Below are 13,010 nucleotides of genomic sequence, written 5' to 3'. Positions count from 1 at the left end.
AGAGGGACGGGGCTAGATAATTAGCACTAGATTTCAATTAAAATTAGTGAGGCGCAGAACACACAGGGCTGTTTCAGGCAAATTACTTCACAGTTGGGGGTCTGGCTGGAATATGGCAAGGGGTAATAGGGTTGAAACTGGGACAGAATCCAAACTATGAGTATTTCTCCTTTATTCAGACATACTATGGGTAGTAAAATGATCAGACCTATTACCAGTATAGTAAGTAAATCTGAAAGGCCCCCATTTTTTTCTCAAGAAGAACAAGAAAGAACCAAGCTTTTTTTTCACTTTTCTGAGGGGACATGATGGAGTGGAGTGGCAGTTTGGGTTCCACTGCTAACTCTGCCACTAACTTTCTAGGGCTCATCAAAGAGCCACTCTGGAAAATGGAGTCTCTGTGCCCCACCATCTCTAGGGGCCTAGAAGTTGTAAATTAATGGTTTGCATGGTGTAAGAATAACACCTGAAAAGTGTTTTACAGCTAGTGAAGGGGTTTTCCCACCTCACACTTCTTACTGAATAAGGTGAGACATAAACAAATATAATAAAAACATTCTCACTTATTTAGTAGTCCTTATCACATACATGTGGAGAATGCAGGGGAACTACAAATATCCCATGTGTTCTTGAGTTGTGGGGAGTCTAGGGTGGCTGGGGAAGGGGAAAGGAAATGGGCCAGAGCAGGAGTGGCCTTGGAATGACAGGGTAAGGAGCTTAGTCATAAGAGCAGAGGAAGGGTTTCACAAGGGCATGTGACATAATTTGACCCGTGTTTGAAGAATAACCCTGACAACAGTGGAAAGCTAGGGTTGAAGAACTCCGTGGGAGACCATTGCAGTATCACAAATGATAAAAGGTGAAGGCTTAACTTAGGAAAACAGGAATAGAATTTAGTTGGGTGATGGGCTCAGACTAGAGACCACATACAGGGAGGTGCTGCATAGATTTTTCCTTCAAATACTTCTGGGAGCCAACCATAGTTTAAATAATGTTTGTAGTGTTAGACAGATTGGAAATAAGAGATGAGAAAAGTGTCAAAATTTTTAAAAATGATTAGGGAGGCAATGATACCATTAATCAAGAGGGGAACACAGGATGGGGACTGAGTTTGGAAGAGGGGATAATTTATTTTGCCTGAGTCACATTGACTTCAAAGTCTCCAGCTTTTCAGGCAGTCAGAAAATGTTAGTCTGTGTTAGTAATCGTCTGAAGTTTTTTCTATTACTAAGGTCAGTACCCCAATCAGACACAGACTTGTGGTCCAAATGGGGATGCTCTGATTAGCCACTTCCTAGAATTTGCATGAAGTTAGATTAGTAAACACTGCTTGGAGCACAGAAAGATAGGTAATTATCAGCTGTTATCAGCCCCTCTCTTAACACAAAGAAAGTGGATTACCTGCACTTTGTAAAATTCTGAAATACAAGATCAGCGGACCAAGAGAAGCACTAGGGCTGTAGGCCCTGAGGAAGGCAGCACGGAGCACGGCACAGCACCAGCCGAGGAACTAGGAGTCCTCATTCTGCTGCTAGCTTACTCAACTTTTGAAAGTCCTTTATCTCTCCGGGGACTCTTTCTTGAAGAGCTTCATGCTAAATCTCTGAGGTCCCTTCCAGTGCTTAATAAACAAATATATTCTGTGCTTAGTATGTATTTTGATGACAACTAGAGAAAAACAAACAGTTCATTTAACATCAAATTTTTAAAATATCCTCGGGCATGTTTCAGATTGAGTGAACTATAAATTGTATTTGAAGTGGAAATTTCTAATTAAGTTCCCTTCTCCTGCAGGCTGTCGCACTGGGTGGAGAGTGATAACATTCCTGTCAAGAGCTGCAGGAGAGCTCAGGACTAGAATCTTGGAACGCGGGCAAAATGAAAAAATTGATATTGGATATTTACCTACCCGAGCAGTTAAACATTCACATCCACTTTAAATTTGGCTTGCTGATGCAAAAATGGGCATACAGTTTTTATTTTTATTTTTTTAAAGTTTAAAACTGTGTTGGCTCACCAAGGGTATCTGTTGAGGGCTGATTACTTTAGAGCCTATAATTGAAAACAATATATAATTTTGCTTTCCCAAGTGCAGCTTATGATAGGCCAAGATGCAACAAAAATAATTTTTAGGATTCATGCATTTTGAATGACAACGATCCCTATGAGAATATGTAAGAAAATCAGTCAAAACTGTAATAACTAATATATAAATAATAGATCTTATTTATATCAGTTTATAGAATACAAATCTTAACTCTAGGTTTGTAATTCCATTTTCTTCTTTGCCATCTTTATTTGGATGTGTAAGACTTTCAAAGTCATCAGGATCAAGATCAAACTTAATCTTCTCTTTAACCTATTTCTGGGGAATTTTCTCACTTTCAGCAAATACTTTAATACTGATAACCATCTACCCTTTCAACCACTCACCCATAAGCCTTAGCTCTATCCCTGGCTCCCACCTCTATGTAATCCGTTAGGTTGTTTCCTCGCTCTAGCTCCAAAATGGATTTCAATTCCATCTACTCTTCTCCAATTGCACCAGCTCCTCTAGACAACCCATGATCTCTCCCAGGATTAGGCAGTAGCTACTTGATTAATTTTCCTGGTCTCACTGTGGTTGCCCAGCACCTCCTGTATCCATGGTCCACTCAGCAACCAGAATGTTTTTTCTCAAAATGTGTATCAGATCTCTCCATTGGCTGCTTGTTATACTTTGGGTGAAATTAGAGCTCCTTACGTTGACTTCTGCCAATCCCCGTGATTCTGACTCAGAGCCCCCTGTGCCTTCCTCCCTCTTCTCTGCAACAAAGGTCTTCGCTCTGTCTTATCCCAGTGCAAGTTCCTGCCTGCCCTGGGGCCTTCCTACCAAGCAGTCCCTCTGACCAAACTTCGACCCTGGCCCTTCCACATTTGACCCCTTATTTTCACATCTCATCTTACATGCCAGTTCCTCAGACAGTACTTTGCTTGCTGCCCCATTTATAGTAGCCTCCCAGCCTGTCCTTAACATATCTTTCTTTTATTTCTTACAGAATTTAGGTCAGTTTGATATTTTCTTGATCTGACCCTAGAAAAAAACCTATCTGTAAAGAACTTTGTCTCTTTTACCTCCAAGCCCTTTTGGAGAATGCTACATAGATATTCAGTAATATTCCTCAAATTAATGGATGATTGTAACTATTAGGTCACATTATTTAAATCATCAAAATTTATTGGTTACTGTACCTTTGTGAGCCAGTTACTGATTAGAGCCACTTCCAGAAGGACTCTGTCATCTAGAGGGAGAATAGTTGATGAACTGTACTCACTGAGACACACTCTTTGAAGGCAGAGCCCACTGATCAATCGGGTGTGGACTGTCTCAGGGTGATGCAGCTCCTTGTTTTCCTCTGTTCTTTCACCAGCCCTTTATGCTGCATTTGATTTCAGTCTCAAGTTGTCTTGGGACTTTCCTAGTTAACAAACTGGCCCTTAGGAGCAATATCACCAGTTAGGACTTGGCAGGATGGCTGGGGGAACTCCTTTTAAGACATAGTTGGGAGGAAATGTGACGTGAAACAGTGATCTGTATAACCCACATCAAACTGTCCTCACTCCAGGGCTTTGGAATTTTTTGCTTTGTGGAGGATTTCTGTAAATACTAGTGTCTCAGGAGGTTGTAAGCCTACAGGTATTATAATGGAGTTATCTTTGAAGACACCACCCCATATCTTAATGCCCTAGAAAACACTGCTAGTAAGGAATTACCCACTTCTACATCACGTAGGCACTCACGCTACTCAGGCAGAAGGTCAAATAGTGGGGTGGGAGATCAAAGTGTTCTCTCAGAAATCTGCTTTCTGGCCTTTCATCTCACCCCCCAAACATTCCTGCTGAGATGAAAGTGCATGTGTTTCCAGGCTATCAGAACCTCAAAAGTCAGGATCAGTCTGAAGCAGAAACCCTTTCCTTAATAGTTGGTGGTAATAATAGCAACTTTCTGAATTTGGTTAATAGGCTCTCCATTTCTGCAACGGTAAGCAGAAACACCAAAAAAAATCCAGGATTTGGAGGCAGATTTATTTATGTCAATGGGCACTGATCAGGATCATTCCCAGAATATCAGGCCCTGATCTCTGGTGGTCTAGGGCTTATAAGAGATAAGCAAGCAGGAAGTGCAAAGGCAGAATGGCATGTCAATTAGGGATTGGTTCTCACAATATGCATCACAGTGACCAGTTATGCATCACAGTGACCAGCTGTTTCTAGGAGACAGAAGCAACCAGAACCGGAACAGGAGCTATTACCTGGGCAACAAACAGACTCAAGTATACTGGTGGCAGGGGCAGGGGCAGGGGCATTTTCTATTACAAAACAGTTGCGAGTGCACTGTTTTCTAAACTTAGTTTTTTTCTGGTTTATGACATTAAAGTAGTTCTAAATTAATCTCTTCTTAAAATACCATCAATCGGAAATCTAGTAAATCAATTATGATTATGAAGCATCATGTAATGGAATACTGTAGAGTTATATAGCCATTAACTGTAAGTTATATAGCTATTAAAGTTATATAGCTATAGAAGACTAAAGTGCCTAATATTCTTGAACTCAAACATATCTATGATATATTGCTAAGTTAAAGAAAAGCAGGTTGCAGAAGTGTTTACACTGCCCCCCACCTTTTGAAAGAATATATGACCATAGAATGCCTGAGAAGTCACAAAACCAAATGCTAATAGATGCTTCGAGGACCTCTGGTATTGTGGCTGGAGCGGGGAGAAATGCTGAAGAGTCCAAGAGATTACACTTCATCTTATAGCTTGCAATAGTATCTGCAAAATTTTTAAATGAAAATGTATCGTCATAACATGCTAAAAGTTATGCAAGAAATAGTTTTGACTACTGAATTTAAAGTTCACATTCCTTTGACCTTAAGAAACAAGAAGATCTACACAGGCAGATTAAAAACTCAGTAATGTTTCTATGACAGGCAGTCCTAATCAGATTTTCAAATATTATAATTATCCACTCAATAATATTTACTGTATGTCTTTTATGTAACAGTTATTGTACAAATTTTGGGAAATACGCTGGAGGAGAAAGCAACAGCTCACCCTGAGAATCTGACAATCATTCTCAGTTAAGTATGGGAGTGTGTGCTGAAAGAAACTGTCAGTGAGGCATTGGTTGATTAGCTTTGTATGTCTATATGTGTTTTCATGAGAAACTACATTGAAGATATCAATATGTAATACAATAAGCATTGTTAATTCCCTACTACTCTGTTTGTAACTCTGTAATGTCTGTACTGATCCTTTGCTATTTTGTAAAACGTTGTCGATCTGTTAGTATTTTCCTCCTTTTATTTCTAAAAAAAAAAAAAAAAGTATGGGAGTGTGCATGGGGGGTAGTATTTCTTCTTAAAAAGTCAGAGTTGAGGATTAGAATTAGGTTTTAACTGTGCAAAGGTGAGAAGTTTAGGCATGGTAAACATCCTGCCAGCTGTCATAAACAGTGAAGTGTCTTGCTAGAAATGTAATAGCACCCGCCGAAAGAAACACTGGACCTACACCATTATTCATACAAATATCCCAATTTCAAGTGAATTTTGTTAAAATAAGTCCAGGTGGCTAGATTCTTGACTAAATATTATTAACAAGGAATTGGTTTCAATAGTATACTGATTTGAAGGCAATACTATTCACTAATTGGTTAGATTTTAATAATATAATCTGAATTAATGAGACTGTAATGTAGGTGAAAGAGGTTCTTGCTTACTTTTTCATGTTCGTTTGACCTGCCTCATGAACTCTAAAATCACTTTTAACAGAAGTGAAACTATCTCTAGAGACATTCCTGTCAAATGGTGCATTCCTAAGGCATCTCATGGCTTGAACAGGGAGAAGGTTCCAGTGGAATTATCTTGGTCAAAATGCATTAATGCAAAACCCAAACACTGGCTACTGCACTCAGGACTCATGAAATGTCTGTTTCATCATAATTTCTCAGTATAATAACATTCTTTGTGTTTAGGCTGATATGTAACTTGTCATCTGTTTCCCATAATTATATACTGACATTTTTTTCTAATTCTTTGCCTCAAAGTAAAATCCTCTCTTTATTTAAAAGCTCCTAGCAAATGGGTTTTCTGACTTCAGGCAAACAGTGAAGCTCTTAAATTCTCTGTCTTCAGTTGCTTCATTAGTCATGTCAAGAGTAGGGAAAATGCTGAAAATCAAATTGTTTTGACACTACTGTTGAAATATGATTTATTCTACTTTCCTTTCAAAATGCTTTTGTTTCTTAATTTTCTTTCCCCTGGCCCTTTTTTGTACTGGGAATGAATCCAGAACCACTCTATCACTGAACTACATCTCTAGATGTTTTACATTTTTAAAAAAAATTTTTGTGACAGAATCTCACTAATCTGCAAAGCTGGGACTTTAGCTTGTGACTGTCCTGCAGCAGGCTCCCAGGTGCTCCCTCATCTGGTTTATCTTTCTAATTTGCTGCCTTAGACCTAAGCATCACTCTTTTTCTATTTATTTTGAAAAATTTACAGAAAATTCAAAGCATAGTTTCAGTTATGAGTTTCATCAAGATGTAAAAGTTCCTGACTTGTACACACAGGGAACGTCAGCAAGGTATCATTATACCAAAGAAAACAAACTAGGTGATTCAATATACTGTACTTAATCAATTATCCATTGTAAGGGCAGTGACTTTTTAAAAGCACTTGAGGCCAGATGCTTATAAACTATTTCACATGTTGGATTTACACGAGTGTTTCTTCCTGATCAAACATTTTTAGCAAAATGTGACTACTACGTACTTTTCTACTGCATGGCCATGGGAGGCTAAAATATGAAACTGCCTCCCCACTGGTGGTGCTGTTTGGTTATTTGGTTCAAAAAATCACATCTTCATTTTAAAGGCAACTTTTCTGTTATTAAATAACAAATCTGAGATGCAATTTTTGAAGCCATGTCAATATCACTTCTTTCAATAAACATTTACTCTCCAATTTTTAAAGCATCTATTGATTATGTTCAAATGAAACAATTATTTTGCTGCAGTTTGCTCCTGTGAAGAAGGCTTACTCTGCGAGTCACTTCTGACTTATGATATTATTAGTCATTACTACTGATTTTCAGTATTGGAGATTGAAACCTCGCACTGAGCTATATCCTCAACCCTTCTTATTTTTTCTTTTGAGACAGGGTCTTGCTAAGTCACTAAGTTGCCCAGGATGTGCTCGACTCAGGCTCCTGTTACATAAGCCTGTGAGAGGGCTGGGATTACAGGCATGCTTCCCCACACCTGGCTCCAGAGTCATTACTTCTAATTGTTTTGTTTTCCTCTAATCTACCTCTCTCCTCCCCTCTCTCATTTTCTACTCTCATTACATGGATGGTCACCTTGTTTATTACATTGTTCTATTTTTCTCGACACTGCTGCTTACATTTTACATGGCACAGATATTCATATTCTCTGCGCTTCTCAAGACTTCTTGGTTATATGAAAATTTCCTGTGCTCATATGCAAAGTTTCCATTACATGCTTCTTGCCACAGCGCTCTCTCGTCTCAAGAGCACAGACTTCTGTGATGGGGGAAAGCTTGAGTCAATCATGTCCACTCGCTCGTCTTACAGGTGGGGTGACTTAGACCCAGGGAATGAAATTGCTGGTCAGGGTCCAGGTGATAATGTTCGTGTTTAGAGCCCTGCATTTCACATCTCTCCTAAGCAAACTCTGCTTCAGGCAGAAGCTTCATGCGTATCCCTATCCCAGGTTTACTCTGTATGGGTCTCTTTCCCCTCCCTGATCTGCATTTGTTTTCCCAGAATTTCCTTAAATCTTGCCCATCTCTCACGTGCTGGCCAAGTTCTACTGTAACCCTGACAGTCTAATGTCACTCACTTGGGCCACCAACCTCACCACCCGGCAGCATTACATGAGTTTTTGTTCTTCCCTTAGTGCTTTAGTGTATGTTTTCAAACATAAAAAGGAATGCACTCATTTTAAGTAGTTAAAACAATACAAAAGATAGCAGGGAGATTGTGAACATCTTCCTTCTACCCTAACCTCCAAGTAACCACTGGTAATAAGCCTACAGCTCCTGTATATTTTCTCTGCACATGTATGCATAGCCCCATCTTTATTCCAAATGTCCAGTACATGCCTGGTACATGTAAGTGCGGGAACATATAGAGGTGCAAAAACACGTACCTATCTCCATACATATTGCTTAAAATGATAAATTGTATAGCACACAGTGTTCTGTGATTTGCTCTCTTTTTCCATTTAAATTGGTAGTCAGGCATGTGATCCCATCTAGTAAGGAGGATGAGGCAGGAGGTTTGCAAATTCAGAGTAAGCCTGAAGAATTTAGCAATCTCCATCTCAAAATAAAAAGGTCTGAGGATGTAGCTCAGTGTTAGAATGCTTGCCTGGCATGCACAAGACACTGAGTACAGTATTCAGTACTGAAACGAACAAGTAGACAAGCAAACAAGTCTTTTATGAGTAAATATCACCCACTACACCAGTCGTGGCAAATGTGTGGCATGCATGCCACGGAGGGCTGTTTGTATCACTGAAAGTAAGAGGTTCCTCACCACTGCACTAGACTGCAAGCTTTATGGGGTTTACAGCACTGTTTTTGTCGTCTTGTATTCCTGGGGTATAGCAGAAATTGCCTTCCTCACACATTGTTTTTGAGGGTGATTACAATCACATGTGCTCAATGAAACTCTTCCTCTGTTCTAAGAAAAAGTATGGTTCACAGAGGCTTGTTCCTCTACAAGCACATTATTAACTAGGTCACAGTGACTTGGTGGGCAATTCTACTATGTGATAATAAAAAGATGACAAACTAGAAAAGAGAGCTGAGGAGTGCTAATGGGAAGGTATACAGACGCCTGCAAAGGAGGCAACCAACCTTCCCTAAAGGGTACAGACTTCTACGTTGAACACGCCATCTTGAACTTTCCATCTTTTGAGACCTATTAAGTAGGCCACACTATACAAAGCCTTAACTCTAAGAGGCAATGATTTTATAAAGTTTCTGGACCTTGGAAAAAGCAGAAGAAGCAACAGAATCAATATAAAACATTTTGGAAAAGGCAAACTCTGTAAAACAAGAAGGGTGAGCATGAATGGCCACTTTCTGAAACTGCTTCTTTATCGCTCCTGCGTTCCCTTGAGCATATACCAGGACTTCATGGAGCAGCTAAGGCTGCGCTCAGCATTTTACCATCAGTCAGTCCCAAGTGGATACTGTAAGCATCAGAGAAATCTCCATTTACACAGGCAGGGAGGTATTTTCAGTCATTTAAATCTTTTCTAATTTTTCTAATTACTAACCAATTCCCTCTTTCCAGCCCTCCCAATTTAGCCTACAGACGCTGCTCCCTACAGAAAACAACTCTCCAGCAAAGTGTTAGTTTCCGTGGTTGTTTGCTGGAGCTCCGAATGTGAACAGAGCTGTAAAGGCACAACGCTGTAACTAGAGAACAATATCAAGAAATCAAGTCCACTGCCACGGCTCCATTCCTGACACAGAGTACATGCTCAGTAAATAGTGGGAGCAAGGGGAAGAAAGAGAACCAGGAGAATGGGGGAGAGGGAGGAAAAAGTGAGGTGATGTCTAGCCATATGGCTCTCCCCCAACTATGACAAGAAATTTAAACTAGGAAGCAGGTTATTTAACGAAGATAATACTAGCAATCAAATATTAAGCAAGAGTGTACTGTGCCAATCTTGTTATTGCTAAGGCCCCTGAGGCTTTTCCTAAAGGCAACTTTTAACATGAGGGAACTGAGGCATAGAGGCTACACGCCTCCAAACTTACTGAGCTAGGATGAGGGCTCCTGTCTGTGTGATACAGAGTGTCCTTTCTTATATTGTTCTTCCTTTTCTCTGACAATATTTGCTGTTTCCTGCTTCAGGTCTGAAGGTGACACTCCAGTCTCCGACGGCCACTCATGCTCCCATGCACTGCTGAGCTAACTCTTCCCTCCTTTCTCTAAACAGCAGACCTAAGCTCTTGCTAGTGCTTGTCCTCGCTGCGGGTCACGTTGCCTTTCCACCCCTATAAACAAGCTCTTCAGACATGTTGCGGCTGGTCTCCGGGGCTGCTTCCTTCAGACTCAACTGGCCAGTGGAGGGGCCAGAGCCCCTGAGCAGCTTTGCCATTTTGGGCATTACAGAGAGCACAACAATCCCCCAGAGCACCTTAATGTCAGACCCTTTTAATATTCTGTGACCCAGTCCAGCGCCTCCTTACCCTGCTCCCTCCTTGAACTGAACTTCACTCTCACCGGGACCAGTCCTAGGGAGCGCTGGCTGCAGGAGCTGACAGGCTGCAGGCTCTGCCACGTCTTGTGAGACCGACAAGCATGCAGTCAACAAGAAGCAGGGGAGGCTGCCTGAAACCAGGGACCTGGCATTCTCAAGCTCCATCGACCGCACTGATAGTTACCCGTATCAAATAAAATGCACATGAGCAGCTCTTTCTGTTTTCGGCTCTGGGAATTCCACAGAAACCAGGCATGAAGTTCTGGATTCTTTAAAAATCTCTCTCCTCTATCTTTGCCTTGTTCAAGTTAGCACTGCACGCAACTTCCTTTCGTATTGTTTTCTTTTTTGCAAACACATACACCTGGAAAATTTACCAGGTACGCTGTCACGCAAAGGAAGTGTCCCTTCATCCCCAGACACTGCTTTCTTCTCTCCCCTGGCCCCCTGCTCCCCGCCACCGACCCCGTATCTCACCTCTGTGATCCTCTTTTGATCTGTCGCCGTTCTCTTCACTTCCCTTTCTTTACCTGCAGAAGGAACTCTGCAGCTGAGCTGAGTTCCCTCCTCCTGCCGCTGATCTCTTCCCCCACCCCTCCCTCGGACCGATCTGCCTGCACTTTCCTGCTGCTCTTCTGGGGTTCATTTCTCCTGCTGTACTGGGCACACAGCCTACTACTGACTATGTTTGCCACTTAATTTTTGGAAATACACTCCACCTGAAATCTAAACTGACTTGTTGTGAGAGCTTCATACTTAAATTAATAAAAAATATTCTAATTCCATCATCAGTGCAATAAAAATGTCAGGTTAGTTCTCAAATATAGGCAAATCAGCGGAGCTTGCTCTTGGAAAACTAAAATAGCAAAATTATCTGAACTAGCATTTTGAAATGCTATCTTAGGCTGTGTTGTTTTTATGTAATGCTCTGTGATTCGAACTCAAGCATAAGCCTTAAATTAAAGCTTTTTAAAATCTAGACTTCTGGAAAAGCTCCCTAGGATTTATAGTGCCCTGGGGGTACTTTAAAACATTTTTAAAAATTCATTTGTTTCTGTCTAATGGAGAGCCCTGCTACATATCAAAGAACTGACTCAATGCTTCTGAACTTTATCATTTAAGTTAGAGGCTCTCTTCTGACATCTAGAAATTTCTGGCTAACATTGACTTCTATCAAGCGCTATGAGCAACAGAGACAAGGAAATATTTCTGTAAAGAATGCAAATGGTGCAGTAATTCTTTATCTGCATACGTATATAATCAGATACACATATATGTATATATCTTATATTTTAAAATATAAATAATGTAGGATAATACACTATTTTATTTTATTTTATTTTTTGTTTTTTCTCCGGTACCGGGAACTGAACTCACGACCTTGCGCTTGCCAGGCAGGTGCTTTGCCGCTGAGCTAAACCCCCAGCCCCTAACACAGTATTTTAGAATAGCCCTTTAAATCCTGATAGGTGGCAGAATCCAAGGATTAATGTATTTTCCAGAATGGTCATAGATCTGGCTCTAGTTTCTGTCACCACTTAGCTATAGAAATTTGTGTTTTAATTTCTTCATTTATGAACAAACAAAAAAATGGAATCCCCTCATGCTAAGCAATCTCAGTTTTTTTCAGTTACAATTCTGTGACTCTGTTTTGTAGTTTAAAAATACATATATGTTCTAAGATGTTTAATGCTCCAAAAAGCTATGTACCTATTCTGCCTTCTCCCACTGTAAAAATCATTTATCACTAATTCTAGAAGCATTTATTTGGATTTGGATTTATCATATTTCAGGTTCTGTGCTATGTCCCAAGGGTACACAGATACAACCTCTGTTTTTTTTTTTTTTCCAGCCTCTGTTCTTGAGTAGCTCATGTTCAAGAAAAAGATCTTTTATCAGGATTTCATCTCAATGGCCTAATTGTAGAAAATTTAAAAATTCTATGCAAAGAACTCAATCAATATGTAACATCAAGTGCTGATGATAATTGGTATTGCCGTTCAGAGAACTTGCTTATCTTTATTTTTTTTTAAGTTTTGCTTTACTCAATGACACGAGTAGAAAGGAAAGAACACGGAGTTTATTCACAGAAATGGTTTGCAATTTTAATTCTGTATTTCCATGAAGTGGAAGGTTTGCAGGGTTGACATATTGAGGACTGAATAAAATAATGGGTATGGAAACCTACCCATTGAATAGTAGGTGCTGCTTTTAATACAATAAATTGAAAAACATTTTTGCTGTGTTTAAATATCCTTTTCAAATGAGTAAACCACTGAGGTTTGCTTTTGTGGCCTGAACTCTCTGAAGATTCCTTTCATGCTACTTTCTATTGCAGTCCTAGGATCACGACATCTATGAGGATTTATATAGACATATAAATCCATATTAGGTTGAACCTCACGCAATTGACAATATTTGTCTTGAGCTAGAAAAATGGCATCCTTATTTGCTTTGACCTTATACCACTACTGATTAACACTAAAAGCAGATTTTAATTTTATATTTTTACATGCGAATGTTATACAAATTCTAAAAATTTTTTTTGGGATTTACTGGCAAAAATATATTTAATGTGTAAAATTCAATGCTTTTGCTTTTTCGATTAAGGAAGAAATCATAAAATAAATTTTCCTGGTACTGTTTTTCAGAGTAGTTTCAGAAGGTTGAAATGTGAGTTTAATGTGCCAATTTTAGCCTTGGGAAATGGGGGAAGGGACATTAAG

General features: G+C 39.7%; 1 protein-coding gene across 16 annotated transcripts in view; it reads right to left on the bottom strand.

Moving 5' to 3' along the window:
• The window catches only part of Dlg2 (discs, large homolog 2 (Drosophila)), a 1,924,417-nt gene that overhangs the window by 303,673 nt on the left and 1,607,734 nt on the right, over nucleotides 1-13,010 (bottom strand). The window contains exon 1 of one of the 16 annotated variants that reach the window (XM_013511785.1): nucleotides 10,762-10,840. The exons of 12 other annotated variants lie outside the window; for them this stretch is intronic. Coding sequence is in view for 1 of the 4 variants with exons in the window: in XM_013511782.1 (XP_013367236.1) it covers nucleotides 2,466-2,525 (60 nt within the window). In the remaining 3 variants the exon portion in view is untranslated. 3 more of the 16 variants (XM_013511784.1, XM_013511786.1, XM_013511782.1) reach the window with 3 other exon arrangements.

Source organism: Chinchilla lanigera, unplaced genomic scaffold (genome assembly GCF_000276665.1).
Source record: "Chinchilla lanigera isolate Chin_1 unplaced genomic scaffold, ChiLan1.0 scaffold00013, whole genome shotgun sequence".
In the NCBI taxonomy this organism is placed as follows: Eukaryota; Metazoa; Chordata; class Mammalia; order Rodentia; family Chinchillidae; genus Chinchilla; species Chinchilla lanigera.
The sequence above is the reverse complement of the archived record's forward strand: the minus strand, read 5'-3'. Positions and strand labels throughout refer to the sequence as shown.